General features: G+C 47.1%; 1 protein-coding gene across 3 annotated transcripts in view; it reads left to right on the top strand.

The window, feature by feature from the left end:
• Nucleotides 1–20,270, top strand: part of syne3 (spectrin repeat containing, nuclear envelope family member 3) — a 125,249-nt gene that overhangs the window by 15,406 nt on the left and 89,573 nt on the right. For all 3 annotated transcript variants that reach the window (XM_070871359.1, XM_070871358.1, XM_070871357.1), the window contains exons 7-8: nt 650–786; nt 20,090–20,264. In XM_070871359.1, coding sequence (XP_070727460.1) covers nt 650–786; nt 20,090–20,264 — 312 coding nt within the window. The remainder of the gene's footprint in view (nt 1–649; nt 787–20,089; nt 20,265–20,270) is intronic.

The raw sequence follows: 20,270 nt of genomic DNA, 5'->3' as shown, positions 1-20,270 counted from the left end.
GTAAATAGGGCCATTGAATTAAAAAATAAGGAAGTCACGCTAAATCTTTACCAATAACTGGTTAGGCCTCAGCTGCAGTATTGTGTACGATTCTGGCCAATATTTTAGGAAGGACGTCAAGGCCTTGGAGAGGATATGGAGGAGGTTTACCAGATGATCCCAGCAACAAGGGAGTTCAGTCATGTGGAGAGATTGGAGAAGCTGAGGTTGTTCTCCTTACAGCAGAGAGGGTTAAGAGGAGATTTAATCAAGGTGTTTAAATAGAGTAAATAATGGGAACCTTTTTCCAGTGGCAGGGAGGGTCAGTAACCAGAGGACACAGATTTAAAATAATCGGGAAAATGAGGTGAAATTTCTTCAGACACAGGATTGTTATGATGTGGAACACACGACCTGAAAGGGTGATGGATGCAGATTCCATCGGAACTTTCAAAAGGCAAGGGGGCATGTATTTTCAGAGTCTGGGGATAAAGCTCGGATGTGGGACTAAATTGGACAGTGTGCCTCTTCCTTTGCCCGAGTCCAAATCAGCAACACATATATCGAGGACAAAAGTGCCCAAGCACTGATCCCTGGACTACGCCTCCACAGCCCTTCCCCAATCTCAGCAACACTTCTGTATCTAACTCTTGTTTCTTTTGTGTCCCAGATCACCAGGTCTTCAATTTTGGCGGAGGAGCCGAGAGTGGAAGAGTTCCAACTTAAATTGAAAGAACTTTTCAGAGCCTCGCAGAATGATAAAGTACTCTCTGACAAAGTGCTGAGTGTCATTCGAGAATATAGAAGGTAATGTCACAGGTTTAGTTCTTAAGTTTGAACAAAGGCTGCAGGGTGACTTGGATAGGTTAGGTGAGTGGGCCAATGCATGGCAGATGAAGTATAATGTGGATAAATGTGAGGTTATCCACTTTGGCGGCAAAAACAGAGAGACAGACTATTATCTGAATGGTGACAGATTAGGAAAAGGTGAGGTGCAACGAGACCTGGGTGTCATGGTACATCAGTCATTGAAGGTTGGCATGCAGGTACAGCAGGCGGTGAAGAAGGCAAATGGTATGTTGGCCTTCATAGCGAGAGGATTTGAGAATAGAAGCAGGGAGGTGTTACTGCAGTTGTACAGGGCCTTGGTGAGGCCACACCTTGAATATTATGTTCAGTTTTGGTCTCCTAATCTGAGGAAGGACGTTCTTGCTATTGAGGGAGTGCAGCGAAGGTTCACCAGACTGATTCCCGGGATGGCAGGACTGACATATGAGGAGAGACTGGATCGACTGGGCCTGTATCCACTGGAGTTTAGAAGGATGAGAGGGGATCTCATAAAAATATATAAAATTCTGATGGGTGGGACAGGTTAGATGCAGGAAGAATGTTCTCGATGTTGGGGAAGTCCAGAACCAGGGCATAGTCAAAGGATAAGGGGTAAGCCATTTAAGACTGAGATGAGGAGAAACTTCTTCACTCAGAGAGTTGTTAACCTGTGGAATTCCCTGCCGCAGAGAGTTGTTGATGCCAGTTCATTGGATATATTCAAGAGGGAGTTAGATATGGCCCTTAGGGGTATGGAGAGAAAGCAGGAAAGGGGTATTGAGGGAATGATCAGCCATGATCTTATTGAATGTTGGTGCAGGCTCGAAGGGCCAAATGGCCTACTCCTGCACCTATTTTCTATGTTTCATTCAGGGTGAATATTCATCGTGTCTGTGCACTCTTGTGTATGGTGATGAATTCATGCCTTCTAATTGCCAACTCACCACATTGGGATCAGCTTTTGCCTATTTTTGTGCAATTGAAACCCTGGATAATTTTGAGCCATGAACACAGAAGGGTGAAAGGAGCTCAGTTTCTGCAGCCTGTAACGAAGGCCTCTCATCCCTGGCGCCTTCCCAGTGAATCTCTCCAGGGCCCTGACACCCTTCCTAAAGTAAGTCCAAACTGAACACAAGATTCCAATTGTGAGCTGACCAATTCTTTGTCTAGGTTTAGTGTTCTTTCGTACTCTGTGCCCCAAATTGAATCCCATGTACCTTTTATTGATTAACTTTATCCTCTTGTCCTCTCACGTTTAACGATCTGTACCGTTGGCCCCTTAAGCCTCTCTACTCCTTTACCATATAGTCTAAATCTTCTACTTTTTCCTTTCAAAATATCGCCTCACATTGGACTTGGGCACATAATCAAGCTGAGAATTCAGTGCCGCGCTGATGGGGGTGAAGTCATCTTTCAAATGAGCCATCAAGGAGAGGCCCTGTCTGCCTGCTCAGGCGGTGTCAAAGATCCCTTGGTACTATTCCATAAAGAGCAGGAAGTTCTCCCAGTGTCCTGGCGAACTCTCCTTCCTCAACCAACATCACCAAAGCAGGTAATCTGATCAAACATTCAGATAGGGTATGGCAGTGTCATGATAGTGCTGGTCCCTGCTGGTATCAGGCAGGCGGGGTGGGGGAGGGAGAGGGAGGTGACCCTGCTGGTCTCTGTCGGGGGGGGGGAGGGAGAGGGAGGTGACCCTGCTGGTGTCTGTCGGGGGGGGGGGAGGGAGAGGGAGGTGACCCTGCTGGTCTCTGTCGGGGGGGGGGGGAGGGAGAGGGAGGTGACCCTGCTGGTCTCTGTCGGGGGGGGGGAGGGAGAGGGAGGTGACCCTGCTGGTCTCTGTCGGGGGGGAGGGAGAGGGAGGTGACCCTGCTGGTCTCTGTCGGGGGGGAGGGAGAGGGAGGTGACCCTGCTGGTCTCTGTCGGGGGGGAGGGAGAGGGAGGTGACCCTGCTGGTCTCTGTCGGGGGGGAGGGAGAGGGAGGTGACCCTGCTGGTCTCTGTCGGGGGGGAGGAAGAGGGAGAGGGAGGTGACCCTGCTGGTCTCTGTCGGGGGGGAGGGAGAGGGAGGTGACCCTGCTGGTCTCTGTCGGGGGGGAGGGAGAGGGAGGTGACCCTGCTGGTCTCTGTCGGGGGGGAGGGGGTGGCGGCAAAGTGTGTCAATAAGACAAGCCTGAAGGCTCAGTGCCTCAATGCGAGGAGTATTCGGAATAAGGGGATGAATTAACTGCGCAGATATGTTAACGGATATGATGTAATTAGCATCACAGAGACATGGCTCCAGGGTGACCAAGGCTGGGAACTCAACATCCAGGGGTATTCAACATTTAGGAAGGATAGACAGAAAGGAAAAGGAGGCGGGGTGGCGTTGCTGGTTAAAGAGGAAATTAATGCAATAGTAAGAAACGACATTAGCTTGGATGATGTGAAATCAGTATGGGTGGAGCTACGGAATACCAAAGGGCAGAAAACGCTGGTGGGAGTTGTGTACAGACCACCAAACAGTAGTAGTGAGGTTGGGGACAGCATCAAACAAGAAATTAGGGATGTGTGCAATAAAGGTACAGCAGTTATCATGGGCGACTTTAATCGACATATTGATTGAGCTAACCAAACTGGTAGCAATGCGGTGGAGGAGGATTTCCTGGAGTGTATTAGGGATGGTTTTCTGGACCAATATGTCGAAGAACCAACTAGAGAGCTGGCCATGCTAGACTGGGTGATTTGTAATGAGAAAGGACTAATTAGCAATCTTGTTGTGCGAGGCCCCTTGGGGAAGAGTGACCATAATATGGTCGAATTCTTTATTAAGATTGAGCGTGACACAGTTAAGTTAATTCAGAGACTAGGGTCCTGAACTTAAGGAAAGGTAACTTCGATGGTATGAGACGTGAATTGGCTAGAATAGATTGGCGAATGATACTTAAAGGGTTGACGGTGGATAGGCAATGGCAAACATTTAAAGATCACATGGATGAACTTCAACAATTGTACATCCCAGTCTGGAGTAAAAATAAAACTGGGAAGGTGGCTCAACCGTGGCTAACAAGGGAAATAGAAACATTGAAAATAGGTGCAGGAGTGGGCCATTCAGCCCTTCGAGCCTGCACCAACATTCAATGAGATCATGGCTGAACATTCCCTCATTACCCCTTTCCTGCTTTCTCTCCATACCCCTTGATCCCTTTAGCCGTAAGAGCCATATCTAACTCCCTCTTGAATATACCCAATGAACTGGCCTCAACAACTCTCTGCGGTAGGGAATTCCACAGGTTAATAACTCTCTGAGTGAAGAAGTTTCTCCTCATCTCAGTCCTAAATGGCTTCCCCCTTATCCTTAGACTGCGTCCCCTGGTTCTGGACTTCCCCAACATTGGGAACATTCTTCCTGCATCTAACCTGTCCAGTCCTGTCAGAACCTTACAAGTTTCTATGAGATCCCCTCTCATCCTTCTAAACTCCATAGACATAGACATAGACATAGAAAATAGGTGCAGGAGTAGGCCATTCGGCCCTTCTAGCCTGCACCACCATTCAATGAGTTCATGGCTGAACATGCAACTTCAGTACCCCATTCCTGCTTTCTCACCATACCCCTTGATTCCCCTAGTAGTAAGGACTTCATCTAACTCCTTTTTGAATATATTTAGTGAATTGGCCTCAACAACTTTCTGTGGTAGAGAATTCCACAGGTTCACCACTCTCTGGGTGAAGAAATTCCTCCTCATCTCGGTCCTAAATGGCTTCCCCCTTATCCTTAGACTGTGTCCCCTGGTTCTGGACTTCCCCAACATTGGGAACATTCTTCCTGCATCTAACCTGTCCAACCCCGTCAGAATTTTAAACATTTCTATGAGGTCCCCTCTCATTCTTCTGAACTCCAGTGAATACAAGCCCAGTTGATCCAGTCTTTCTTGATAGGTCAGTCCCGCCATCCCGGGAATCAGTCTGGTGAACCTTCGCTGCACTCCCTCAATAGCAAGAATGTCCTTCCTCAGGTTAGGAGACCAAAACTGTACACAATACTCCAGGTGTGGCCTCACCAAGGCCCTGTACAATTGTAGCAACACCTCCCTGCCCTTGTACTCAAATCCCCTCGCTATGAAGGCCAACATGCCATTTGCTTTCTTAACCGCCTGCTGTACCTGCATGCCAACCTTCAATGACTGATGTACCATGACACCCAGGTCTCTTTGCACCTCCCCTTTTCCTAATCTGTCACCATTCAGATAATAGTCTGTCTCTCTGTTTTTACCACCAAAGTGGATAACCTCACATTTATCCACATTATACTTCATCTGCCATGCATTTGCCCACTCACCTAACCTATCCAAGTCGCTCTGCAGCCTCATAGAATCCTCCTTGCAGCTCACACTGCCACCCAACTTAGTGTCATCCGCAAATTTGGAGATACTACATTTAATCCCCTCGTCTAAATCATTACTGTACAGTGTAAACAGCTGGGGCCCCAGCACAGAACCTTGCGGTACCCCACTAGTCACTGCCTGCCATTCTGAAAAGTACCCATTTACTCCTACTCTTTGCTTCCTGTCTGACAACCAGTTCTCAATCCATGTCAGCACACTACCCCCAATCCCATGTGCTTTAACTTTGCACATTAATCTCTTGTGTGGGACCTTGTCGAAAGCCTTCTGAAAGTCCAAATATACCACATCAACTGGTTCTCCCTTGTCCACTCTACTGGAAACATCCTCAAAAAATTCCAGAAGATTTGTCAAGCATGATTTCCCTTTCACAAATCCATGCTGACTTGGACCTATCATGTCACCTCTTTCCAAATGCACTGCTATGACATCCTTAATAATTGATTCCATCATTTTACCCACTACCGATGTCAGGCTGACCGGTCTGTAATTCCCTGTTTTCTCTCTCCCTCCTTTTTTAAAAAGTGGGGTTACATTGGCTACCCTCCACTCGATAGGAACTGATCCAGTGTCAATGGAATGTTGGAAAATGACTGTCAATGCATCCACTATTTCCAAGGCCACCTCCTTAAGTACTCTGGGATGCAGTCCATCAGGCCCTGGGGATTTATCGGCCTTCAATCCCATCAATTTCCCCAACACAATTTCCCGACTAATAAGGATTTCCCTCAGTTCCTCCTCCTTACTAGACCCTCCGACCCCTGTTATATCCGGAAGGTTGTTTGTGTCCTCCTCAGTGAATACCGAACCAAAGTACTTGTTCAATTGGTCCGCCATTTCTTTGTTCCCCGTTATGACTTCCCCTGATTCTGACTGCAGGGAACCTACATTTGTCTTTACTAACCTTTTTCTCTTTACATATCTATCGAAACTTTTGCAATCCGTCTTAATGTTCCCTGCAAGCTTCTTCTCGTACTCCATTTTCCCTGCCCTAATCAAACCCTTTGTCCTCCTCTGCTGAGTTTTAAATTTCTCCCAGTCCCCGGGTTCGCTGCTATTTCTGGCCAATTTGTATGCCACTTCCTTGGCTTTAATGCTATCCCTGATTTCCCTTGATAGCCACGGTTGAGCCACCTTCCCTTTTTTATTTTTACGACAGACAGGAATGTACAATTGTTGTAGTTCATCCATGCGGTCTCGAAATGTCTGCCATTGCCCATCCACAGTCAACCCCTTCAGTATCATTCGCCAATCTATCCTAGCCAATTCACGCCTCATACCTTCAAAGTTACCCTTCTTTAAGTTCTGGACCAAGGTCTCTGAATTAACTGTTTCATTCTCCATCCTAATGCAGAATTCCACCATATTATGGTCACTCTTCCCCAAGGGGCCTCGCACAACGAGATTGCTAATTAATTCTCTCTCATTACACAACACCCAGTCTAAGATGGCCTCCCCCCTAGTTGGTTCCTCGACATATTGGGCTAAAAAAAAACATCCCTTATGCACTCCAGGAAATCCTCCTCTACTTTATTGCTTCCAGTTTGGTTAACCCAATCTATGTGCATATTAAAGTCACCCATTATAACTGCTGCACCTTTATTGCATGCATCCCTAATTTCCTGTTTGATGCCCTCCCCAACATCACTGCTACTGTTTGGAGGTCTGTACACAACTCCCACTAATGTTTTTTGCCCTTTGGTATTCTGCAGCTCTACCCATATAGATTCCACATCATCCAAGCTAATGTCCTTCCGAACTATTGCCTTAATTTGCTCCTTAACCAGCAATGCTACCCCACCTCCTTTTCCTTTTATTCTATCTTTCCTGAATGTTGAATACCCCTGGATGTTGAGTTCCCAGCCCTGATCATCCTGGAGCCACGTCTCCGTAATCCCAATCACATCATATTTGTTAACATCTATTTGCACAGTTAATTCATCCACTTTATTGCGGATACTCCTTGCAATAAGACACAAAGCCTTCAGGCTTGTTCTTTTAACACCCTTTGTCCTTTTAGAATTTTGCTGTACAGTGGCCCTTTTTGTTCTTTGCCTTGGGTTTCTCTGCCCTCCACTTTTCCTCATCTCCTTTCTGTCTTTTGCTTTTGCCTCCTTTTTGTTTCCCTCTGTCTCCCTCCAGTGTATAAAGGCCCAGTTGATCCAGTCTCTCCTCATATGTCAGTCCCGCCATCCCGGGAATCAGTCTGGTGAACCTTCGCTGCACTCCCTCAATAGCAACTTCCTTCCTCAGATTAGGAGACCAAAACTGAACACAATATTCCAGGTGAGGCCTCACCAAGGCCCTGTACAACTGCAATAAGACCTCCCTGCTCCTATATTCAAATCCCCTAGCTATGAAGGCCAACATACCATTTGCCGCCTTCACCGCCTGCTGTACCTGCATGCCAACTTTCAATGACTGATGTACCATGACATCCAGGTCTCGTTGCACCTCTCCCTTTCCTAATCTGCCGCCATTCAGATAATATTCTGCCTTCGTGTTTTTGCCCAGTGTCCATGTGTCCCTGCCCTTCCACCCCCCTGTTTAGGGATAGTGTTAAATCCAAGGAAGAGGCATATAAATTGGCCAGAAAAAGCAGCAAACCTGAGGAATGAGAGAAATTTCATATTCAGCAGAGGAGGAGAAAGGGTTTAATTAGGAGGGGGAAAATAGAGTATGAGAGGAAGCTTGCCGGAAACAAAAACTGACTGCAAAAGCTTCTATGAATATGTGGAGAGGAAAAAATTAGTGAAGACAAACGTAGGTCCCTTGCAGTCGGATTCAGGTGAATTTATAATGGGGAACAAAGAAATGGCAGACCAGTTGAACAAATACTTTGGTTCTGTCTTCATGAAGGAAGACACAAATAACCTTCCGGAAGTACTAGGGGACCGAGGGTCTTGTGAGAAGGAGGAACTGAAGGATATCCTTATTAGGCGGGAAATTGATGGGATTGAAGGCCGATAAATCCCCGGGGCCTGATAGGATGCATCCCAGAGTACTTAAGGAAGTGGCCCAAGAAATAGTGGATGCATTGGTGATCATTTTCCAACAGTCTATCGACTCTGGATCGATTCCTATGGACTGGAGGGTAGCTAATGTAACACCACTTTTTAAAAAGGGAGGGAGAGAGAAAGCGGGTAATTACAGACTGGTTAGCCTGACATCAGTAGTGGGGAAAATGTTGGAATCAATTATTAAAAATGAAATAACAGCGCATTTGGAAAGCAGTGACAGGATCGGTCCAAGTCAGCATGGATTTATGAAAGGGAAATCATGCTTGACAAATCTTCTAGAATCTTTTGAGGATGTAACTTGCAGAGTGACAAGGGAGAACCAGTGGATGTGGTGTATTTGGACTTTCAAAAGGCTTTTGACAAGGTCCCACGTGAGATTAGTGTGCAAAATTAAAGCACATGGCATTAGGGGTAATGTACTGAAGTGGATAGAGAACTGATTGGCAGACAGGAAACAGAGAGTCGGAATAAACGGGCCCTTTTCAGAATGGCAGGCAGTGACTAGTGGAGTGCCGCAGGGCTCAGTGCTGGGACCCTAGCTCTTTACAATATACATCAATGATTAAGTTGAAGGAATTGAGTGTAATATCTCCACGTTTGCAGATGACACGAAACTGGGTGGCTGTGTGAGCTGTGAGGAGGACGCTTAGAGGCTGCAGGGTGACTTGGACAGGTTAGGTGAGTGGGCAAACGAGTGGCAGATGCAGTATAATGTGGATAAATGTGAGGTTATCCACTTTGGTGGCAAAAACACGAAGGCAGAATATTATCTGAATGGTGGCAGATTAGGAAAAGGGGAGGTGCAACGAGACCTGGGTGTCATGGTTCATCAGTCATTGAAGGTTGGCATGCAGATACAGCAGGCTGTGAAGAAGGCAAATGGCATGTTGGCCTTCAGAGTGAGAGGATTTGAGTATAGGGGCAGGGAGGTCTTACTGCAGTTGTACAGGGCCTTGGTGAGGCCTCACCTGGAATATTGTGTTCAGTTTTAGTCTCCTAATCCGAGGAAGGACATTTCACTCACTCGGTGAGGCGGGGAGGCGAGCCCTGAGTGCATTGACAGTCATTTTCCAACATTCCATGGACTCTGGATCAGTTCCTTTCGAGTGGAGGGTAGCCAATGTAACCCCACTTTTTAAAAAAGGAGGGAGAGAGAAAACAGGGAATTATAGACCGGTCAGCCTGACATCGGTAGTGGGTAAAATGATGGAATCAATTATTAAGGATGTCATAGCAGCGCATTTGGAAAGAGGTGACATGATAGGTCCAAGTCAGCATGGATTTGTAAAAGGGAAATCATGCTTGACAAATCTTCTGGAATTTTTTGAGGATGTTTCCAGCAGAATGGACAAGGGAGAACCAGTTGATGTGGTATATTTGGACTTTCAGAAGGCTTTCGACAAGGTCCCACATAAGAGATTAATGTGCAAAGTTAAAGCACATGGGATTGGGGGTAGTGTGCTGACGTGGATTGAGAACTGGTTGTCAGACAGGAAGCAAAGAGTAGGAGTCAATGGGTACTTTTCAGAATGGCAGGCAGTGACTAGTGGGGTACCGCAAGGTTCTGTGCTGGGGCCCCAGCTGTTTACTTTGTACATTAATGATTTAGACGAGGGAATTAAATGTCGTATCTCCAAATTTGCAGATGACACTAAGTTGGGTGGCAGTGTGAGCTGCGAGGAGGATGCTATGAGGCTGCAGAGTGATTTGGATAGGTTAGGTGAGTGGGCAAATGCATGGCAGATGAAGTATAATGTGGATAAATGTGAGGTTATCCACTTTGGTGGTTAAAAACAGAGAGACAGACTATTATCTGAATGGTGACAGATTAGGAAAAGGGGAGGTGCAACGAGACCTGGGTGTCATGGTACATCAGTCATTGAAGGTTGGTATGCAGGTACAGCAGGCGGTTAAGAAAGCAAATGGCATGTTGGCGTTCATAGCGAGGGGATTTGAGTACATGGAAACTTGGAAACATAGAAAAATAGGTGCAGGAGCAGACCATTCGGCCCTTCTAGCCTGCACCGCCATTCAATGAGTTCATGGCTGAACATGCAACTTCAGTACCCTCTTCCTGCTTTCTCGCCATACCCCTTGATCCCCCGAGTAGTAAGGACTTCATCTAACTCCCTTTTGAATATATTTAGTGAATTGGCCTCAACAACTTTCTGTGGTCGAGAATTCCACAGGTTCACCACTCTCTGGGTGAAGAAGTTTCTCCTCATCTCGGTCCTAAATGGCTTACCCCTTATCCTTAGACTGTGACCCCTGGTTCTGGACTTCCCCAACATTGGGAACATTCTTCCTGCATCTAACCTGTCTAAACCTGTCAGAATTTTAAACATTTCTATGAGGTCCCCTCTCATTCTTCTGAACTCCAGTGAATACAAGCACAGTTGATCCAGTCTTTCTTGATAGGTCAGTCCCACCATCCTGGGAATCAGTCTGGTGAACCTTCGCTGCACTCCCTCAATAGCAAGAATGTCCTTCCTCAGGTTAGGAGACCAAAACTGTACACAATACTCCAGGTGTGGCCTCACCAAGGCCCTGTACAACTGTAGCAACACCTCCCTGCCCCTGTACTCAAATCCCCTCGCTATGAAGGCCAACATGCCATTTGCTTTCTTAACCGCCTGCTGTACCTGCATGCCAACCTTCAATGACTGATGTACCATGACACCCAGGTCTCGTTGCACCTCCCCTTTTCCTAATCTGTCACCATTCAGATAATAGTCTGTCTCTCTGTTTTTACCACAAAAGTGGATAACCTCACATTTATCCACATTATACTTCATCTGCCATGCATTTGGCCACTCACCTAACCTATCCAAATCACTCTGCAGCCTCATAGCATCCTCCTCGCAGCTCACACTGCCACCCAACTTAGTATCATCCACAAATTTGGAGATACGACATTTAATCCTCTCGTCTAAATCATTAATGTACAATGTAAACAGCTGGGGCCCCAGCACAGAACCTTGCGGTACCCCACTAGTCACTGCCTGCCATTCTGAAAAGTACCCATTTACTCCTACTCTTTGCTTCCTGTCTGACAACCAGTTCTCAATCCACATCAGCACACTACCCCCAATCCCATGTGCTTTAACTTTGCACACTAATCTCTTGTGTGGGACCTTGTCGAAAGCCTTCTGAAAGTCCAAATATACCACATCAACTGGTTCTCCCTTGTCCACTCTACTGGAAACATCCTCAAAAAATTCCAGAAGATTTGTCAAGCATGATTTCCCTTTCACAAATCCATGCTGACTTGGACCTATCATGTCACCTCTTTCCAAATGCGCTGCTATGACATCCTTAATAATTGATTCCATCATTTTACCCACTACCGATGTCAGGCTGACCGGTCTGTAATTCCCTGTTTTCTCTCTCCCTCCTTTTTTAAAAAGTGGGGTTACATTGGCTACCCTCCACTCGATAGGAACTGATCCAGAGTCAATGGAATGTTGGAAAATGACTGTCAATGCATCCGCTATTTCCAAGGCCACCTCCTTAAGTACTCTGGGATGCAGTCCATCAGGCCCTGGGGATTTATCGGCCTTCAATCCCATCAATTTCCCCAACACAATTTCCTGACTAATAAGGATTTCCCTCAGTTCCTCCTCCTTACTAGACCCTCTGACCCCTTTTATATCTGGAAGGTTGTTTGTGTCCTCCTCAGTGAATACCGAACCAAAGTACTTGTTCAATTAGGTCCGCCATTTCTTTGTTCCCCGTTATGACTTCCCCTGATTCTGACTGCAGGGGACCTACGTTTGTCTTTACTAACCTTTTTCTCTTTACATACCTATAGAAACTTTTGCAATCCGTCTTAATGTTCCCTGCAAGCTTCTTCTCGTACTCCATTTTCCCTGACCTAATCAAACCCTTTGTCCTCCTCTGCTGAGTTCTAAATTTCTCCCAGTCCCCGGGTTCGCTGCTATTTCTGGCCAATTTGTATGCCACTTCCTTGGCTTTAATACTATCCCTGATTTCCCTCGATAGCCACGGTTGAGCCACCTTCCCTTTTTTATTTTTACGCCAGACAGAAATGTACAATTGTTGTAATTCATCCATGCGGTCTCTAAATGTCTGCCATTGCCCATCCACTGTCAACCCCCTAAGTATCATTCGCCAATCCATCCCAGCCAATTCACGCCTCATACCTTCAAAGTTACCCTTCTTTCGACAGGGGCAGGGAGGTGTTGCTACAGTTGTACAGGGCCTTGGTGAGGCCACACCTGGAGTATTGTGTACAGTTTTGGTCTCCTACTTGAGGAAAGACATTCTTGCTATTGAGGGAGTGCAGCGAAGATCGACTGGGCCTTTATTCACTGGAGTTTCGAAGGATGAGAGGGGATCTCATAGAAACATATAAAATTCTGACGGGATTGGACAGGTTAGATGCAGGAAGAATGTTCCCGATGTTGGGGAAGTCCAGAACCAGGGGTCACAGTCTAAGGATAAGGGGTAAGCCATTTAGGACCGAGATGAGGAGAAACTTCTTCACCCAGAGAATTGTGAACCTGTGGAATTCCCTGCCGCAGAGAGTTGTTGAGGCCAGTTCATTGGATATATTCAAGAGGGAGTTAGATATGGCCCTTACGGCTAAAGGGATCAAGGGGTATGGAGAGAAAGCAGGAAAGGGGTACTGAGGGAATGATCAGCCCTGATCTTATTGAATGGTGGTGCAGGCTCGAAGGGCCGAATGGCCTACTCCTGCACCTATTTTTTGGGGGGGTGGGGGGAGCGGGGTAGGGGAGGAGGGGAGGAGGTGCCCGTGCTGGTCACGATCCAACCGTGATGGAACAAGAGAAGTTAAAGATAGTATTAGATTAAAGGACGAGGCTTATAATATTGTCAAAAAGAGCAGTAAGCCTGAGGATTGGGAGGATTTTAGAATTCAGCAAAGGAGGACCAAGAAATTGATAACTGGCAAATAGAATCGTAGGATGGTTACAGCACAGGAGGAGGCCATTCGGCCCGTCGAGCCCATGCCCACTCTCAGCTGGTGCCACTCCCCACCCTTTCTCCATGGCCCTGCAATTCTGTTCCTCCAGATACTTATCCAACGCCCTTTTGAAGGCCACGATTGAGTCTGCCTCCACCACCCTCTCAGGCAGCGCATTCCAGATCCTAACCACTCGCTGCGTGAAAACGTTTCCCGTCATGTCGCCTTTGGTTTTTCTGCCAATCGCCTTAAATCTGTGTCCTCTGGTTCCCGACCCTTCCACCAATGGGAACAGTTTCTCTCGATCTACTCTGTCCAGACCCCTCATGATTTTGAACACCTCGAACAAATCTCCTCTCAACCTTCTCTGCTCCAAGGAGAACAACCCCAGCTTCTCCCGTCTATCCACGTCACTGAAGTCCCTCATCCCTGGAACCATTCTCGTAAATCTTTTTTGGTCCCTCTCTAAGGCCTTCACATCCTTCCTACAGTGCGGGGCCCAGAATTGGACACAATACTCCAGTTGAGGCCGAACCAGTGTTTTATACAGGTCCACCATAACTCCCTTGCTTTTGTACTCTGTGCCTCTATTTATGAAGCCCAGGATCCCGTAAGCTTTAACCACTTTCTCAACCTGCCCTGCCCCCTTCAGCGATTTGTGTACATACACCCCCCGGTACATACACCCCCCGGTACATACACCCCCCGGTACATATACCCCCTTTAGGATTGCACCCTTTAGTTTATATCGCCTCTCCTCGTTCTTCCTTCCAAAATGTATCACTTTGCACTTGTCTGCATTAAATTCCATCTGCCCCGTGCCCGCCCATCCCACCAGCCTGTCTGTGTCTTCCTGAAGTCTATCACTACCCTCCTCACTGTTCACTATACTTCCAAGTTTTGTCTCATCTGCAAGTTTTGAAATTGTGCCCTGTATACCCACATCCAGGTCATTAATATATATCAGGAAAAGCAGTGGTCCCAGTGGTCCCGACCCTGGGGAACACCACTGTATACCTCCCTCCAGTCCCAGAAACAACCGTTCCCCACTACTCTCTGTTCCTGTCACTGAGACAATCCCGTATCCATGCTGCCACTGTCCCTTTTATTCCATGGGCTTCAACTTTGCTGCAAGCTGATTATGTGGCACTTTGTCAAACGCCTTTTGGAAATCCATGTACACCACGTCAACCACATTACCCTCATCAACCCTCTCTGTTACCTCATCAAAAAACTCCATCAATTGGTTAAACACGATTTGCCTTGAACAAATCCGTGCTGGCGTTCCTTAATTAATCCACATTTGTCCAAGTGACTGTTAATTTTGTCCCAAATAATACAATATTACAATATACATAGATAACCTGGAAGAGGGGACGGAGTGTCGTGTAACAAAATTTGCAGATGACACAAAGATTAGTGGGAAAGCGGGTTGTGTCGAGGACACAGAGAGGCTGCAAAGAGATTTGGATAGGTTAAGCGAATGGGCTAAGGTTTGGCAGATGGAACACAATGTTGGAAAGTGTGAGGTCATCTACCTTGGGGAAAATACAGTAAAAGGGAATATTATTTGAATGGGGAGAAATTACAACATGCTGCGGTGCAGAGGGACCTGGGGGTCCTTGTGCATGAATCCCAAAAAGTTAGTTTGCAGGTGCAGCAGGTAATCAGGAAGGCGAATGGGATGTTGGCCTTCATTGCGAGAGGGATGGAGTACAAAAGCAGGGAGGTCCTTCTGCAACTGTATAGGGTATTGGTGAGGCCGCACCTGGAGTACTACGTGCAGTTTTGGTCATCTTACTTAAGGAACGATATACTGGCTTTGGAGGGGGTACAGAGAAGATTAAAGAGGCTGATTCCGGAGATGAGGGGGTTACCTTATGATGATAGATTGAGTAGACTGGGTCTTTACTCGTTGGAGTTCAGAAGGATGAGGGGTGATCTTATAAAAACATTTAAAATAATGAAAGGGATAGACAAGATCGAGGCAGAGAGGTTGTTTCCACTGGTCGGGGAGACTAGAACTAGGGGGCACAGCCTCAAAATACGGGGGAGCCAATTTAAAACCGAGTTGAGATGGAATTTCTTCTCCCAGAGGGTTGTGAATCTGTGGAATTCTCTGCCCAAGGAAGCAGTTGAGGCTAGCTCATTGAATGTATTCAAGTCACAGATAGATAGATTTTTAACCAATAAGGGAATTAAGGGTTACGGGGAGAGGGCGGGTAAGTGGAGCTGAGTCCATGGCCAGATCAGCCATGATCTTGTTGAATGGCGGAGCAGGCTCGATGGCCTACTCCTGTTCCTAATTCTTATGTTCTTAAAATCATTTCTAAAAGGTTCCCCACTACTGAGGTTAAACTGAGCGGCCTGCAGTTACTGGGTGTATTTTTTGAACAAGGGTGAAACATTTACAACTCTCCAGTCCTCTGGCACCACCCCCGTATCTAAGGAGGATTGGAAGATTATGGCCAGTACCTCCGCGATTTCTTCCTTCACTTCCCTCAGCATCCGAGGATGCATCCCGTCTGGTCCTGGTGACTTATCGACTTTAAGTACAGCCAACCTTTCTAGTATCCCCTCTTTATCAATTCTTATCCCATCCAGTATCTCCCCTACCTCCTCCTTCACTCTGTCTATGGCAGCATCCTCTTCCTTGGTGAAGACAGATACAAAGTACCCATTGAGTACCTCAGCCATAGCCTCTGCCTCCATGTGTAGGTCTCCTTATTGGTCCCTAATCGGCCCCACCCTCCTCTTAATACCCGTTTATTATTTAAATACCCATAGAAGACTTTTGGATTCCCTTTTATGTTGGCTGCCAATCTCTTCTCAGTCTCTCTCTCTCTCTGCCCCTCGTTCCTTTTTTACCTCCCCACTGAACTTTCTATATTCAGCCTGGTTCTCACGTATTTATCCACTTTGGTGGCAAAAACACGAAGGCAGAATATTATCTGAATGTCGGCAGATTTGGAAAAGGGGAGGTGCAACGAGACCTGGATGTCATGGTTCATCAGTCACTGAAGGTTGGCATGCAGGTACAGCAGGCGGTTAAGAAGGCAAATGGCATGTTGGCCTTCATATCGAGGGGATTTGAGTATAGGAGCAGGGAGGTCTTACTGCAGTTGTACAGGGCCTTGGTGAGGCCTCACCTGGAATATTGTGTTTAGTTTCGGTCTCCTAATCTGAGGAAGGACGTTCTTGCTATTGAGGGAGTGCAGTGAAGGTTCACCAGATTGATTCCCGGGATGGCAGGATTGACATATGAGGAGAGACTGGATCGACTGGGCCTGTATTCACTGGAGTTTAGAAAAATGAGAGGGGATCTCATAGAAACATCTAAGATTCTGACGGGACTGGACAGGTTAGATGCAGGAAGAATGTTCCCAATGTTGGGGAAGTCCAAAACCAGGAGTCACAGTCTTAGGATAAGGGGCAAGCCATTTAGGACCGAGATGATGAGAAACTTCTTCACCCAGAGAGTGGTGAACCTGTGGAATTCTCTACCAGCAGAAAGTTGTTGAGGCCAGTTCGTTAGATATATTCAAGAGGGAGTTAGATATGGCCCTTATGGCTAAAGGGATCAAAGGGGTATGGAGAGAAAGCAGGAATGGGGTACTGAGGTGAATGATCAGCCATGATCTTATTGAATGGTGGTGCAGGCTCGAAGGGCCGAATGGCCTACTCCTGCACCTATTTTCTATGTATTCTCAATCTGACATCTGCCATACGCCCCTTTTTCTGCTTCATCTCACTCTCTATCCCTTTCATCATCCAGGGAGCTCTGACTTTGGTTGCCCTACCTTTCCCAACTCATGGGAATATACCCCAACTGGACCTGAGCCAGCTCCTCTTTAAAGGCAGCCCATTGTTCGATTACAGTTCTGCCTGACAATCTTTGATTGCAATTTACCCGGGTCAGATCCATTCTCAACCCACTGAAATTGGCCTTGCTGCAATAAAATAGTGGTACTCGAGTTTGCTCCCTGTCCTTTTCCATAGCTAATATAAACCTTCTGATACTATGATCACTGTTGCCTAAATGTTCACCTTGCTCCACCCCATTCCCCAGACCAGATCCAGAAATGCCTCCTTTCTTGTTGGGCCGGAAACGTACTGATCAAGAAAATTCTCCTGAACACACTTCAGAAATTCTTCCCCCTCTCTGCCCTTTACACTATTATGCTCCCAGTCTATATTAAGATCATTGAAGTCTCCCATTATCATTACATAGTTCTTGCACCTCTCTGTAATTTCCCTAGTAATCTGCTCTATATCCTGCCCACTAGTTGGTGGCCTATAGAATGCACCCAGTAGTGTAATGGCCCCTCTATTGTTTCTCAACTCTAACCAAATGGATTCTGTCCTTGACCCCTCCAGGACATCCTCTCTCTCAGCATGGTAACATTCTCCTTAATCAATACTGCCACCACACATCCTTTCTTTCCTTCCCTATCTTTCCTGAACACCTTGTATCCAGGAATATTTGGTACCCAATACTGCCCTCTTTTGAGCCAGGTCTATGTTATCGCTACAACATCATAAAAACATAGAAATTTACAGTGCAAAAGGCGGCCATTTCGGCCCATCGTGTCCGTGTGGGCCGACAAAGAGCTGCATGGCCCTCGGTCAGCAGCCCTGAAGGTTACATATAAACAGGTAAAGGGCATCCGACCCAACCAGTCCGCTCACACAACTGCGATTCCCCATGTATCGCAACATTTTACACTCCGCCCCAACTGGAGCCATGCGATCCCCTGGGCGGGGCAAGAAAACAGATTTAAAAACCCAGGCCAATTGGGGAAAAAAATCTGGGACAATTCCTCTGCAACCCATCCAGGTGATCGAAACTAGTCCAGGAGATCACCTCCGCCGTATTCGATTCCCTGTTTACACTGTACATTAATGATTTAGACGAGGGGATTAAATGTAGTATCTCCAAATTTGCGGATGACACTAAGTTCGGTGGCAGTGTGAGCTGTGAGGAGGATGCTATGAGGCTGCAGAGTGACTTGGATAGGTTAGGTGAGTGGGCAAATGCATGGCAGATGAAGTATAATGTGGATAAATGTGAGGTTGTCCACTTTGGTGGTTAAAAACAGAGAGACAGACTATGATCTGAATGGTGACAGATTAGGAAAAGGGGAGGTGCAACGAGACCTGGGTGTCATGGTACATCAGTCATTGAAGGTTGGCATGCAGGTACAGCAGGCGGTTAAGAAAGCAAATGGCATGTTGGCCTTCATAGCGAGGGGATTTGAGTACAGGGGCAGGGAGGTGTTGCTACAGTTGTACAGGGCCTTGGTGAGGCCACACCTGGAGTATTGTGTACAGTTTTGGTCTCCTAACTTGAGGAAGGACATTCTTGCTATTGAGGGAGTGCAGCGAAGGTTCACCAGACTGATTCCCGGGATGGCGGGACTGACATATCAAGAAAGACTGGATCAACTGGGCTTGTATTCACTGGAGTTCAGAAGAATGAGAGGGGATCTCATAGAAACCTTTAAAATTCTGACGGGTTTAGACAGGTTAGATGCAGAAAGAATGTTCCCAATGTTGGGGAAGTCCAGAACCAGGGGTCACAGTCTAAGGATAAGGGCTAAGCCATTTAGGACCGAGATGAGGAGAAACTTCTTCACCCAGAGAGTGGTGAACCTGTGGAATTCTCTACCACAGAAAGTAGTTGAGGCCAATTCACTAAATATATTCAAAAGGGAGTTAGATGAAGTCCTTACTACTCGGGGGATCAAGGGGTATGGCGAGAAAGCAGGAATGGAGTACTGAAATTGCATGTTCAGCCATGAACTCATTGAATGGCTCTAAGGGCCGAATGGCCTGCTCCTGCACCTATTTTCTGTTTCTATGTACCATTGTATCTGCGCCAGCCAACAAGTGTTTATCCAGTCTAATCCCAATTACCAGCTGTAGGTCCGTAACTCTGCAGGTTATAGTACTTCAGGTGCCCATCCAAGTACCTTTTAAATGTGGTGAGGGTTTCTGCTTCTATCACCCTTCCAGGCAGTGGGTTCCAGACCCCCACAACCCTCCGTATGAAGAAGCTTCCCCTCTCATCCCTTCTAAACCTGCCGCCAACCACCGTAAAACTATACCCCCCTCATAATTGGCCCCTCCACCAAAGGAAATAGGCCCTTGCTATCCACTACATCCAGGCCCCTCAAAGTTTTATGCACCTCAATGAGGTCTCTCCTCAGCCTCCTCTGTTTCAAGGCGAACAAACCCAGCCTTCTTGAACCGCTGCAGTCCGTGTGGTGAAGGTGCTCCCACAGTGCTGTTAGGGAGGGAGTTCCAGGATTGTGACCCAGCGACGATGAAGGAACGGCCGATATATTTCCAAGTCAGGATGGTGTGTGACTGGGAGGGGAACGTGGAGGTGGTGGTGTTCCCAAGCGCCTGCTGCCCTTGTCCTTCTAGGTGGTAGAGGTCGTGGGTTTGGGAGGTGCTGCCGAAGAAGCCTTGGCGAGTTGCTGCAGTGCATCTTGTAGATGGTGCACACTGCAGCCAGGGGGCGCCGGTGGTGGAGGGAGTGAATGTTGAAGGTGGGGGATGGGGGGCCAATCAAGCGGCTGCTTTGTCCTGGATGGTGTCGAGCTTCTTGAGTGTTGTTGGAGCTGCACCATCCAGGCAAGTGGAGAGTATTCCATCACACTCCTAACTTGTGTCTTGTAGATGGTGGAAAGGCTTTGGGGAGCCAGGAGGTGAGACACTCGCCGCAGAATACCCAGCCTCTGACCTGCTCTTGCCGTCAGTGTTTATGTGGCTGGTCCAGTTACGTTTGATGGAAAGGCTTTGGGATGCACTAGCACACAGTTCTTACTCAAAGCTGTATAAAAAAACTAACTGCTGCAGTTCTGTTCCCCCAGTTTGAGCTAGTTGAGGATTCAGTGGCTCAGAGCGTGAGATTCTGTGTTTCAGAATGAAAAGGAAGATTGTGGAGAGGACCAGCCAGCTCGGGGTGAGACTGCGGCAGGACTTTCAGGAGCTGCTCCGGGAGTTTCAGCAATGGAGGAGCAGATCTCAGAACCTGCTGCACGCATCCCTGGACCCCGAGGATGGGACCCAGATCAGTGTTTATCTGCAACACCTTCAGGTAATT

This window comes from Pristiophorus japonicus, unplaced genomic scaffold (assembly GCF_044704955.1).
Source record: "Pristiophorus japonicus isolate sPriJap1 unplaced genomic scaffold, sPriJap1.hap1 HAP1_SCAFFOLD_246, whole genome shotgun sequence".
NCBI classification, from domain to species: domain Eukaryota; kingdom Metazoa; phylum Chordata; class Chondrichthyes; family Pristiophoridae; genus Pristiophorus; species Pristiophorus japonicus.
This window is presented reverse-complemented; position numbering and strand designations above follow the sequence as displayed.